The 14,513-nt window shown below is 42.4% G+C and overlaps 1 protein-coding gene across 1 annotated transcript in view; it reads left to right on the top strand.

Moving 5' to 3' along the window:
• SYNE2 (spectrin repeat containing nuclear envelope protein 2) overlaps window positions 1–14,513 on the top strand; it is a 1,843,566-nt gene that overhangs the window by 328,968 nt on the left and 1,500,085 nt on the right. The window contains exon 18 of the mRNA XM_078660317.1: window positions 8,528–8,689. Coding sequence (XP_078516443.1) covers window positions 8,528–8,689 — 162 coding nt within the window. The remainder of the gene's footprint in view (window positions 1–8,527; window positions 8,690–14,513) is intronic.

Below are 14,513 nucleotides of genomic sequence, written 5' to 3'. Positions count from 1 at the left end.
GTTTCTGCACAACGAACTACCTAATTAGCATATTACGCATTGCATTATTTCTGCATAACAAACTACCTGATTAGTGTATTGCGCATTGCATTATTTCTGCATACCGAACTACGTGATTAGTGAATTACGCATTGCATTATTTCTGCATAACGAACTACCTGATTGTTGCGTTACACATGGCTTTATTTTTACATTGCAAAGTGCCTGATTCAAGCATTACGAGCTGCACTATTGTCACATTGCAAGGTGCCTGATTCTAGCATTTTGAACTGTATAGCATTGTATTAGGACTGCAGTGGAACGTTTAGAAGTGCTAATTAATATCGCCAGAACTTACAAGGGCTGGCTGGCATTGTTAGGCCAGGAGGAATATTATAAATACGCATATGTTGGATTTATATTGTGTGGTCTTATCGTATATCTTTTTATATAAATTTATACTTGTTTTTATGAAACTCGTGTGGAGTCCATTTTTGGTGTCATCGTTGCGTTGCTGTGAGTGTGGTTGCAAATACTTTACACATTTGCCTTGAAGATAAGCCTGGCTGCTCGTGCCAAGCTACCAAGGGGGTGAGTGGGGGCTATCTGAGAAGGTGTCCTTCCTTGCCCTGCCATGGAATCATGGGTCCCTATTTTGCCTAAGGTACCTACCTCAGCCAACCAGGGATCCCGGGTCTAACAGTCATTGTTAGAGAAACATTTCTGCAGCTGCTTGAAGTCCCGAGGCTTGAGTAGAAAGGGAAAGGGGGACTAACTTGTGTCAGCCATTATGTACTCCAGATTATGGGGCCGATTATGATTGCGGTTTTTCCGCATCCTCCGGGCCGGCGGAAGCCACCGCCGGCCCGGAGGATGCGGAAAAACCGCTGCGGAGCCTCCAAAGACCCACCGCCAAATTAGGATGGCTGGTGGGTCTGGAATTCCGTCCGCAGCTTTTCCGCCGCGGTCGCCTTCCGACCGCGGCGGAAAAGCTCTAACATGGCTATCAGACACCGCCAGCCATATTAGGATGGTGGTGAATACATGTTTTCCGTGGCGGCTTTTCCGCCGTGGAAAAGCATACAGACTTGCACTTCGGGGGCCCATTGCGGGTCCCCTGGGTGAAAGGGGGGTGGGGGGTGCACATGGGGGGTACCTATGGTACCCCCCTGCATTTGCATGCACAAAGTGGCAGGCACTGCGCAGTGCCTGCTGCTTTGTGCATGCAAATGCGATGCATGCATTTTTAACATTGCGGCGGGTGCAGCTTCAAGCTGCATCCGCCGCAATGTTAAAGATAGAGGATGTGACTGCCACCCTGGCGGTCACATCCTAATCTGCTCGGAGGGAACGCCGCAGCCCATGCGGACGTTTCCTCCTCCTCAGGGGTCGCGGACGGACTCAAGTCCGTCCGCGATCCTAATCGGCCCCTATATCTGGTTCTGACTTTGTGATATTGGTACCAGAGATTGACTTTGGATGGCAGGCTTGGAGCTCTTCCTATATCAGAATATTGTGATTCCTGAGGGAGGTGAGGCAGTAGTGTATTTGCTTGGTGTATAACAAAAGCAGATATTTGAGGCTTACTAAAAAGTGAGCATGGACTTCTCACTAAATCATGCCTAAGCTTACAGTAGTTGTCATTGCCAAAAGCACATATTTTTTTGTCTCTGGTGAATAATTGTTACTTTTATTTTTTTTAAAAAGAAATGGACAGAGGGTGACCAGCATGCTTACCTATGGAATTCTACAGTGGTGGCCACCACATACAAAGTGTGGTGGGCGGTTGGAGGGAGCGTGGGAGGTGTAACACGCGAGTGGTAGCATGGGGGATTGATAATAATTTAAAAGAAAAGGAACTTACCTTATGCTGCCAGCCACCTCCTGCGTCACCTCTATGTTCTTCCTGGTCCTAGTAGACACTGGGGCACACTCCCTGTGCAATCCCTGCGCTGCTCTCATGCAATGAAAGCAACGCAGGGATTGACCTGAGTGGGCTGAAAAGATGATCCGCTCATTACAGGGAGTCTGTGCTGTTTTTCCAGCCAGGCTGTTTATTACAGCTGGGTTGGAGAAATCTAAGTACACATGTATGTTTGGCCAGCCTAAGACTGCTGCCAAACACACATGCGCTCTTAGAAGTGCACATAGCACTCCTCCTCCCTCCTCCCTCCTCCCATAGTCCGGCCCGCCCCTCCCTAAATGCGCTGGCTCAGAGCTGGCAAATGAAAAATAAAACAATGATCGAACATTGTTTTATTTTTCACTTGCTGGCTCTGAGCCAGTGAAGCCATGTAATTGTGAAGGAGCCACCCATGGAATTCTATACTATTAGGTGCCTGCAGCAAAATGTATTTTTCTGTCAGTCAGAGAGCCAGCCATGTTGTCCAGTTTTTGGAAGGACAGCAGCGCATATTTTAATTTTTTTAACAGTGAGCCTAGTTTAATAATCAGATTTCCAGATTTAAGGAAGTTGTAAGACTTTTGTAAGCCGTGCAAGAGAGCCTTTATTATGAAGCGTTTTATCCTGGCCTAAGAAGGCCTTAAATTCAGAAGCTTAGTTTCCACTACCGTACAGCCGCGTAGCTAGGCCCTGCGTTTGCCGCCCTTGCCTGCCTGATCGAAGAGCGGGGGGTACTGGCAATTTATGGGGCCTCATCGGCCACAGGTAAGAGCGGGGGGGTGTTGAGGGGGAGCTGGCGATTCTTGTGGCCGCATTGGCCGCAGGGAAGAGCGGGGAGCAGCTGCCCCTCCCCTAAAACTCATGCTGCCTGGGGCTGTCCACCCCCCATGGCTACGCCACTGCTACCATAGCCATTCCTTGTGGAGTCACTCAGGACTAGGACCAAAACACGTTTGCACCTTCCTCAGACTCTGAGTATAATTGACATTTTCAGGTGTGGTCACTTGGTAAATTATCATATTTCCGCCCATCAGCAAGCCGAGGTTTGATGACCTTATGTTTCTGACACTTTGCCGATCGAAATGGAGACCAGAAGGGAACGAAGCTTCACCATTCCTGAGCCTAGGTTATGGAATACAGGGGCATATTACCAACGATTAGCGATATTTATCGTTAACGATGCTTAGCAACACATTTTTTAACGCTAAGCATCGCCGGAAATTATCGCAGAGATAACTTGCTATTAGCAAGGTTTATCTCAGAAGTGATAACAATCCTCGCGCTAACTGCCAAATGAGAGATTATCGCTGGAAAACCAACGATAATCTCTCGAAGGTTGGCGTTAGCTTGACGATAGGGGCTCACAAACTTAGCCATGATATCCACCTTCCATAGGATATCATGGCTAAGTCAGGAAAATACCAGGGGGCAGATTTATGAGGCACTTGCGCCACGTTTACGCCGCTGTTGCGTCACGCAAGGCGGCGTAAACGTGGCGCATCCCTACGAACGATTTACAACGTGACGCATCTAGGCAGATGCGTCACGTTGTAAAGCCCTGCGCCGCTTGTGGGCGTTCCGGCGCAGGGTGGGCGTTCTGGGGCAGGTGCGCCTCGCAAAAGTGGCTGAGTGAAATCTATAAGATTTCACTCAGTCCCTTTCAGGCCAATGCTGCGTCAAAAGCCTGCGCCTGCTTGAAGCAGGCGTAGGTCTTGACGCAGCATTGTGGAGATGGGGCACCCCCGAGCCTTGCTGGAGCTGCGTCGCGCTTGCGACGCAACTCTAGCAATGCGTCACCTTTACGGCACAGATGCGTCACGCATCTGTGCCGTTTTTGCCCCATGGTGCGCCGCATCATAAATGCGGCGCACCATGGGTGGCGGAGCTGTGGCGCACTGTGGCGCATGTTAACTGGCGCATCCCTGGGGATGCGCCAGTTAACATAAATCTGCCCCCAGGTGTAAAAAAGCTAACAGTGTTAGCGAAATCCTTGATAATAGGAGAAATGTCGCTTAACAACATTTCTCCTATTATTTTTCTCTGGAACGCCCCCTTTGCATCTCATTAGAGATACAAGGGGAAGCGTAGAGAAAAAGGGTGCTAACATGCGAATTTGCGTGTTAGCACCCTGTTGCTGATAGGGAGATAATTTTATCTCCTCTTTTTGGCTTTTAAAGCCAAAAAAGCGGAGATAAATCCCTTGATAATATGTCCCACACTTTTTCTGCTAGAATGGAACGTTCTTTACTTTACTTCCATAGCGCCATAAAGTATGGCTTTTCTACTGACTGTTTCGTGACTAGATGAGATAGGTTTTATTTTGTGTGCAGTATAAATAAATACAACAATAATGTCTTGTCTCGTTAAAAAGATTTCACGCCTGCCCATAATTATCTAAGTTAGGTTCCCAGTGAAAACTAATGACACGTGCTTCTATTTGTCTATTGCACCTGTCGCAAGTGTGATAGTAAATTCAGAAGACGGCTTCTTCCTCGCAAGTTTCTGTTTCAGGAATCCAGGGCAATGAATATTTCTTCTGACAAAATGGTGCCTAAGGATAAATACAAAAAAGGCAAGCATTTTACAAGTTTGCATAAAGGTCCTTACATCCCATCTTTCCCCTGAAGCGATGCTCTTACAGAGTACACCTCTCTTTGACTGTAGAAACTTGTTGCAGAATGTTTCCAGCAATTTCACAGTACTGCCAAAAGATTATTGGAATTTGAAATGCTGGCGTGGCAGTTTATAAAAGCGAGCAAAGTTGTTAAACATGTTTGATGCACATTAGGTTCTTTTCCCGCCATTGCATTAAAATGTATTGGATGGTGTGAGGGTTTCTTTTCTGTCGAAAGAACCTGAACTCGGAAGAGGACTTCAGCATCGTCATAACTAGCTTGGCTCTGGTTTTGTGCCACCTTGGTTACAGAAAGCACCATTTTTATGTCCAAAGATTAGTAATAGCCTCTAAACATAATACACCATGCAGTGACCAGCATTGTCATAATCATATTAAACCTAACTAAACCAATATTATGATGAAGAGGTCACTCTCCCACACTCAGCATACTAAAAACAACCAGGGGTGTAAAGGCAATGGAGTCGTAAATTAGTTTAACACTGAAGCCACCACCATACTGATATGTGGCCTCCACGGCACTATCCCAGAAATGTAGTAGTATGTGAAACTCAAAGAATAATGAAGTAGACAAGATGGAAAAGGTCAAGGGAAAGAGCCTGTAGAAATTAATATACTTCTCATATACTTAAAGGCTGATTATAAAATATAGAGGAGTCATGCATCAGAATTACTGCATACAGTGGTTGTCTCCATCTTGGATGTAGGAATAACATCCGTTTAAGGGTTAGCCCCTGTTACATTGGGAATACGAGCAGAAATCAAGGTCCCATTTCCTGCATGTTATCTTTGTCTATTACTAGACCTGGTTTCACCTGCACATGACATGTTCCTGCTTTTAGCAGTTGAAATATCTGGGTGAAAGCAAAAGTGAATTTGATATTCCTACATTGCATGTAATTTTCGATTCGGCAGATAACTGTTGTTTAGGAGCAATGGAACTAGAGTGAAAGTCTAAACTCTTGTAGTGCCTGTTGAATTGCCTTCTGGGGGGGGTCAATTTTTATGACAGGGATTATTTTCAGAGGTAGAAGAATTTACCCAAGGTTTGAAAAGCAGTGGTGGCTGGTGACATTTAAAAGTGGTGAGGCGTAAAAGTTTGAAATGAGTGACCTGTGGCCAGTATGCAAGGAGTGGGCAAATGGTGTACTTTTAAGCAAATTTGAGGAAGCAAGAAGGTTAATAAGGCAATTGTGGAAGTGTAGTTATGATATCAATAAAGGGATTTCATATGATAATGATGCAGGTAGCTGCTTATTCAGTATAACCACAGAACTTAATAATGCCAAGACACAAGGTGGAATGTGTGAAATGTGCTGTTTGTGCAACTTTGTCAGATGTGGCTAGCCTTTTTCTGTTTATGTTGGTGCCTCTGTGTGTTGAGTGTTTGTGACACTATCTCTTTTCAGCCTGGGTTGTGCGTGTGCGGCCTGCTGCTGACCTTTAAAGTGGAAATTCAGTTTCTATCCTGATTCCTGGGCAAACAGTGCTAGGCACACGCCTAACCACATCAAATCAGGGGGCAAGGATAAGAAGAGGACATGCTTGTGAGACTGTGTGCGGCTCTATTCGCTTATGTCATTTATACTCTGGGTGTGAATGCACATTGTGTGCAGACTACAGAGGCCTGCTGCCAGCCTACCATTGGCACACATAGTGCCAGGCTCATGCCTAACCAATGATGGCTCCACAGTGCTGCTCCATACTGACTAGGTGCCACAGTGGTGATTCTTATTGATCACGTCCACGGAGTGCTGCTCTCTGTTAAACCAGAGACCTCAAACCAGTGAGAATAAAGCAAATTCAACTGTCATATCGAAACAGTCGATTTCTAGTAGACAATTTCTAGTCATAGTGGCCATTTTTTTTAAAGCAGAGCCAGGATAGGTGTCAGAATTACTGGAAAAACATAGCCAAGGGGCCGCACTGCAGTGTACCTGCTCTGATGCTCCTCTACGTCATCCTAATCGATGTGTTCTCAAATGTATGTTGGTTTTAGCAGCCAAGCTGCCATGACCTGTGTGTTGGGTTGTGACACCCAGTCCCAGGGTAACATGTAGGTGGCTTCAGCAGCCCATGTGTGACTTAGATGCACCAGTGCGGGAAGGCACTGAGGTCAGGATTGACTGTGGCCCTGCTTTGTGAGGTGGTGGGATCGGGCCAGGCAAATCTATTTGCGCACTTTAATCTGACACACACTTTGGGTAGAGGATGTTGGGGAGAGGGTTTGGCCTAATGGCGAGGGGGGTCGACCTTAAAACTAAGGAACCGGTACGAGTCTCACCAACGACGCTCAACATCTTGTGATTCTGGGCAAACTTAATATACCTGCGCCGTGCATAACTGGTGCGCGTCTAAGCGCTCTGATACCCAATACCTTTGGGTCAAGTTCGCGGATATAACTCTAAAAAAAAAAAAACAACAGGCCTCTCATAATGAAAGTATTTAAAAGGCCGTTTTAATTTTCTGAATTCTCAGGCCAGCAAATACATACCAACATTTTAAAAATGTCGGTATGCCTCAGAGAACCCACACCTCGGACTTCCTTGAGGGCAGTGAATTTTCAAGAATATTTAACACACAAACCATAGTGGCCAACAGCAGTAACAGCCAGAGACAGCCAGACAAATGTGTTTTGGCGCATTGAGTCTTTTCCGTGCTAGCGCGATTGACCTTTGCATTGCCCTCTATCAGATCCAGACATTGAGCTGAATTTCATTAGCTTTAAAAGAGGTCACATTCTCTTTGTTTGCAGCATACGTGCTCACGTTCACTCACAGTTTCTACTTAGGGCACATCATTATTCACATTTAATATACAAGTGTACTCATGCAATGTTGTTATAAAACTGTGCACACTGATCATAGCTATACGAGTGCATGTTAATTATTTGAGGTTTAGTCAGTCGCAGCCGGCATTACGGGCGGGTGGGGGGGTGGAAATGGGGTCTTCGTGCCCCGGAGGGAATGAGGGGGGAGGCGGGAGGGGTTTAAGGCAAAGAAAAGATATATAAAGTAAAGTAAGCTTACCGTCCGGTCCTGGAGACTCCCGACTCCCGCCGTCCTGGTTTCGAATTCCTACAGTTCACGTCATCAGGAAGGCTGCAGGCAGCCTCCCTCCCCCGCAGCGTTTTTGATTGGTGAGGCCGCTGCCCCACCCGCGTCATTTTCTCTCTGTATGCTGCAGCATATAGAGGGAACAGGGAGAGTGGGCGGAGTTGCTCGAGGGCAGTGGGGAGTGGCTTGCCCACTGTTGTACATACTGACTGTTTGGGTGGCTTCAGGCCACCCAAACAGTCAGTATGTACAACAGTGGGCAAGCCACTCCCCCCGGCCCTCGAGAAACACCGCCCACCCCCAACCAGGAACTTCTGCTTTCTCGCCGTGCGAGAAGGCAGAAACAAATGGTAGTTATTACGGCAATAACTAAAAAAAATTCCTGCCTTCTCACACGGCGAGAAAGCAGGGGGCGGCGCCCAAACACCCCCATAGAAGAGCCGCAAGTTCACCACGTTTTTGCCCTGCAGATTCCTCCTAATGGATTGCTGGTGGATTTAGAGGTCCTATGAAACCTAAAATAAAACCTTTGCTCCAACCACCTACCCAGCCACACAACCGTTTGAACAGCCCGATAACTCTGGGAGAGACAAGCCCCCATTTAACGTGCCACTTTGGTGCCCATAGAGTCCTGAGTAGAATCATAAATAGTGTGCAGAAAAAAATATTTCCTCTATAAAGTTCTTTACAATATATGGGCCATTCTTACCTCATGTTGTTGCCTAAATGTCTCGGTGTTCTCAGTTCAGTATGAAAACCAGCATTAATCTGCCTGGCAACACCTCCCTCTAAAAATCTGATTTACGCAGCCCATCATTCAGCCAATTTAGACTGCTATTGTTTTCGTCATCAGTTTTTATATTTTGTTATTTTGTCACAGCAGAAGGTCAAAAATGTCAAAGATGGCAGACAGTAAAAAATGCAAAATTAACATTGTTAACTTTTTCTTTACAGAAAATGCAACCGGGCATGAAGGAACTCATGGAGGAAAGCAAGTTAGTGTATATGGAAGCAGTGAAAACTGAATCCTATTCAAAAGATGATACATCGGAGATGCCCACTGAGTATGTAGATATCTCAAAAGAATTCTTGGAGAAATACATGGAGAGCTTGAAGGTACAACATTAACATGTGTAGCAATAGTCATATGTTTTTTTTCCTCAACTATATAACATCATGCTGTCAGGTATATCATATTCTCAGAGCATATATCTCAACAATGTATCATTCATAGTACTGTGTCATTGGATTGGATGCCTTCAATTACCTTCCATTTAATTTAAAAATGCCCACTTAAGAAACGACACAGTGAGGCCTGATCACTGTGAGGCCTTTTGTCTTGGTAATGTGTCAATCAGTCTTTACTGGGAGATAGTCATGGTGGGTATTGCCATTACTCGCCGGCTTTACAGAAACTGTCCCCAATGAAAGTGGAATAGAATGATCCACCCTCCTGATAAAGAAGCACAGCACATCAATTTTCAGAAACATTCACTTAATGTGTGTTTTTGATGCTTGTAAATAGAGACACAGAAGCATAGCAAAGGTAGCTCACTGATTAAGAACAGGATCTCAAAACCAAAGATCACACATCAAAACTAAACGCATTTTAAAGTTTCCAGTGTATTTGTTTAATTCTTCATTGTTTTGAGCACCCAGCTATACAAAACATGGTGTCAGAAAGCAAATACTAAGCACAACGTCACTCCTGACACCATGTTTTGCATAGCTGGGTGCTCCCTGCCACAAACACAGCACTTCCCCACGCTTCTCCCAAATAAGGTGCATCAACTGTGAGTTGAATTGCTGTGTTTGTGAAGGTGGAGCACCCATATATGCAAAATCATGGTGTTGGAAGGCACGCCATGTTTAGTATTTGCTTTCTGACACTATGTGAGCTGTTTTCTATCTGCAACCATGATGTCAATGAATCAATCAAAAAATACGTTTATTTAGACCATAGGCCTTTAAACTATACACCGACTTATAACCATAACACTGTATAACAATGCAACTCCTTTTTAATTCATTTTAAATAAACATAAATAACCATCAGTAAATTTAATCCAATAAAATCTTCTATAAATCTTCTAATTAAAATAGACTTTTGAGTGTAATACCTAGTACAATCCAACACATTACTTAAAACACCATTCTAACTAAAATTCAATAATCACTTTTTGGCTGCCCATACGAATCTCCCAATGGCACATGCTATATCCATAATATGCATATCAGTTAAAAATTCTGCAGCTTGCCCACGGTTCTTTATTAAATTTTTTTTTAAATATTGGGCATCAAAACTGTCACTTTAACCTTTAAACAGTCCAGCAAAATGTGCAACATATCGCATTTAGTGTCCAGTGCAAGAGCCTCCTAGTTAGATCATTTAAAATTTTACCATATCGTTTATCTGACAAGGATTGATTCCAACCCTTATTCTTAATAATTCACTTCTTAGCAACTGATTTGGTAAATGTATCCACTTACGGAAATCTCTCTTTATTCTGCCAAGATTTTAAAATAAATTGTACCTATTTTTTCCCACTTAAATAATGGTAGTCATATTCATGGGGCATGTCTTTATCTAGCACCTTTAACTCACTCTTTGAGATTTTAATTTGTAGGATCTGTAGTCTCAGCTTTACTTTCACATCCTTACAGACAGCCCCCACATTTTTTCTAACACTTTTTGCCCATTGTAATTCACATTGCAGGATTTCGTTCTTGCACCACTGATAAACTTTCTGTCCCCCCCTCCCCCCCCCCAACTGAATTTTTTCCATAATCTTATTAGTGCAATTGCAGGCAATATATTCCATTATGTCATGCCAATTTCTATTCTTATTGCTTGGATCATGGCGGAGCCGGGGAGGGACAATAAACTCTTCAGACATTTCCCCTCCTCAGCATCCCAACTATTTTTGCCACTGATATATAGCAGCTCTGCTCCGTATTGCAGTTGCGGGCGATCATTGCAACCTAGGCTTTTAAAACGGGTCTATATGACATTTGCCGAAGTCCCTTTTGATTTTTTCAGACCACTCACAGATGTAGAGTATGTCAGGAAATATGAAAAAATCCTACATTCTACTAGGAGAAAACTCCTGCAGCATCAGAGAGATTGATGCTTTTTAATTTCCCAAAACAAATCCTGACTTTTGGGGTTTGTGATATGTTAACAAATATCATGCAAAATAGACAGCTTTCTTTCTTTTCAATAAACATGTAATTCCCATGTCAGTATAAAATGCGAAAAAGTGCTCTCAGACCAAAGAGAAACTTAAAACCATACTCTTAAATGACCCCATTAGTCTCCCAACTTGCGGAGCTTTCTGAAGCATTTATGGCAATGATGTTTGTGTGCTGACTGTATTTGATTTTCCAGCTCCATTTAGTACCCCCATACAAAATGTTTTTCCATCGGCAACAAGTGAATATAGGTTCTCACTTAGAAAGTGGGAGATCAAAAGTCAAAACTCATTTTGAATTGACGCATATATTTGAATAATGATTGTTCATATTCCAGCTTTTTGGCAATTGTTCTACACAAAACATATTGCAAACAAATAATTTGAAATATGTATATAATGCATTCAGAATATTCTACAATAAGTATGCCGACTCAGTCGTACATATTTGAAGTTTTTTGTCACTGACACAAGGATTCCCTCGACTAAATCTTTAGATCTAAACGAGCATTAGTGATGCCAATAGGGCTGACTTATGCCTGAAAGTGTGTCTTTGTTTAGTGGTGAATTGTGGAGACTTAGTACCTCATCATATCTGCACTTTGTCACTCATCCTTGCACTCATTTATCCAATCATCCACCCGCTGACTCCACTCAAAATGCAATGTAAAGTAAAAGAATAACAGTAGAAAAATACACACAAATGCTACCGTACATATGTGGTGGTCATTTGCGTGTGTTAGGAAAAAAAGCAGTGAGCAGCCATCTTGGAATAGTATTTTATATATGTATTATGATTAATTACTTTACTAGTCCAAGATGGATGACATGTAGGAAGACACTTGGGAATGGAAAAATATTGATGCACTCTGGACAATACACTTAAAGATAGCCTCCCAGTTTAGAAGCAGTGGCCAAGAGGGATAAGGTTCACTGCAGATAAAATGAGCAAGAAACGCATCCCATCCCAATGTCTGATGAGCTGCTCGCCTCCAGCCCCCCTCCCCCAAAAAGACAAGAAAAGAAAAAAAGGTCGACCTATATTTTTTGAAAATTAAAAACTGCTGTACAAGTTGTGGTATTGGTGCGCATTCAGGGGTGGGCACATAAGATTAGTCAAAATTCCATCACTCAGTGGCAATAGAGTAAATACTGCCCGCATACTGTCAAACAGAATGTGAATGACATTCAGACATATTAGTGGCGGCAGATGGCTGACACGAAGTCCCTCAATGTATGTACATGATTTTTTTTTAAATAGCATTGTGGACAGCTGAAGTTGTTAGACCAAGTATAAAAAGTAGTTTAATACACACACCACTAAATACAATGCAGACAATTATAAACAGTTATAAACAGTTATATAATATTACAGTTGGCAAAACAATGGGCAACTCCTCTTAAGAGGCTTAACAACTTTTGTCAAATGTAAATCTTTAACTCTTGCCAAAGGGGGTAACAAAACCCTTGCCTACTAATGTAGTGTGTCAGATTCCATGTAGCAAAATTTCTGTCTACAGTGTAACGACAATCCACCTCTAAAGGCCTATTACCTTTGTTACAATATGTTAAAGGTATATTGCCTTAAGCATATGTTTTTCATTATAAATAAATCTGTGCTACTGCCTTTGTTATAGCTTTTTGTAATAAACATAACAGACATAAGACATCTGACAACTTTTTCTATTATATTCATCACTGTATTAGGACAAGGTTTCCTTGTCGGACATATTCATATACACATCAAGAATATCTGTCAAACAATAAACTTGTTCCTTCAAACAAACAACAATAAATGAGAATAAAAAACCCTTGCAGGTATTCACCTGCACTAAGTAAATTCAAATATTATCGGGTATCCCAGTATCCCTCAGAACCTGGGCAATACAATTTAGTATAAACAGTGGTTCTGTCGGGTATGCAACCTGATCGCTTCAAATGTAGATAAATTATTCCAAAAGCAATTACACATTAAATCAATTAATATTCCATTTTAGCTGGCGATTAACATGCAAATCCAAACCAAAAAAAACCAAACAAATAGGGTGATTAAAGATTTTAATCTTTTAATTATTTTTCATTCATGGACACCCTACGATCAAGCATAAAGAGTAAGCAATCAAATATGAGTTAACATGAACGGCGCATCAAATACAATGAGTACAACGTGACATATTGTGCACAAGTGACAAAACAGTGGTGATTTATATGCAAGTGAGTGAGGGCAAGGTAGGCTAAGGGGGGGGGAAGGGGGATTCAGTAGGCAAGTTTATGTATTCTATTTAGACTCAGTCCAGTCTGCCAGTTCAGTTGGCTTTTTATTGACTGTATTTCCTCAACTGGTCCAGTAATTTAATATCGTCGATGTTTCGACCCTCTGGATGCCCTATTCATGGGTCTGTTGCGGGTCTTCTTCAGGACAGGGACAGGATAGGGGAGTGATGTGCCGCCTCAAGGCCCTTTGTTAATTGGACCCCGGAGGGGTAACATGAAACAGTCGTCAATTGTTGTGTCGGGCTCTTATTGTGGAATCTCTTATAGTAGATTCCGATTGACAAAAAATCATATGTTCTGTAGTCTTTCTTGGTAAAGTGAGAAACTCATGGGTCCCTCTGTTTTCTCATTGATTGTAAACCAGCCGCAATTTCATTGGCGATCTGGCATCTAGATCCTAGTATCTGTCACTGTGGTTCATCGGAGATCAAATGTTGTCCGTGCAACCCTCGAAGGAATGAGTCAGAAATCCTTGTGAACGTTTTCTATTAGTCAGTTAGCTCCATAACCTTTATCATTAAATTGTGACTGCAAACTAGACCGGCTTACGGAATTGATCATAAACTTTCCCACAAAGCAGCTATCAGGCACATCATCAAAAAATAACAAATAAGGAAAAAAAAGTAAATTTTACAAAAATAGATACAACTCCTCCTAAGAAAGCCTAACAAGAAATATCACTGTGCAAATCTTTATTCCCAGGGTTTGTCCGAGAGGGTAACCAACACCAAAACCCTTGCCTACTACTGTTGTCTGTGAAGTTGCACCTAGCAAAATACTTTTGTACAGGTTTGAACACAATGTGTAATACTATTGCATTCTTAAAGGTCTATTGGCTTTAACATATGCATCTTACAATAAATAAATATGGCCTACTGCCTTTGTTGTAGCTTTTCATTGTAGACAGATCAGATCTATGGTACTTGACTTAACTTTTTACAATAAACCAACTAGCCCTATAGCTGTTATTATTGGCTTCTCGTCATGGGAACAACTCAGCCCTTCTTTGTTAAGCCTAACACAACACAACCATGATGCATGAAGTCATATGACAAAATTCTGTACCCCATGGGTTTGTCCTTGGAGCAAGGCAACACAAAATCTTTAGCTTACTGCAGTCATCTCTAAGATTTCATGTGACAATATACCTGTCTAAAACCTTCAACGTGTTATATCAATCCACCCTTAAAGGTCTATTGGGTTTAACACAAGCTTTCTTTAAAAAATAAGTTAGGCCTACTTCCTTTGTCATACCCTTTCATAACAAACCTGTCAGATGCATGGCATTAAAGAAAATCTTTCTATTTAACTAATCAGGCTAATACATTTAAGTATATCATCATCATTTAATCTTTATTTCGGCTCATTCGGCCATAAAAGATACATAAGCAACAACAATACATTTGGCACGAGGGATACACATACAGACAATACAGTATATCAAATGGGAAGCAGAAAAATATACAATTCATCAA

Source organism: Lissotriton helveticus, chromosome 9, assembly GCF_964261635.1.
Source record: "Lissotriton helveticus chromosome 9, aLisHel1.1, whole genome shotgun sequence".
NCBI classification, from domain to species: Eukaryota; Metazoa; Chordata; class Amphibia; order Caudata; family Salamandridae; genus Lissotriton; species Lissotriton helveticus.
Note: the sequence above shows the minus strand (reverse complement) of the source record. Positions and strands in the feature narration are given on the sequence as shown.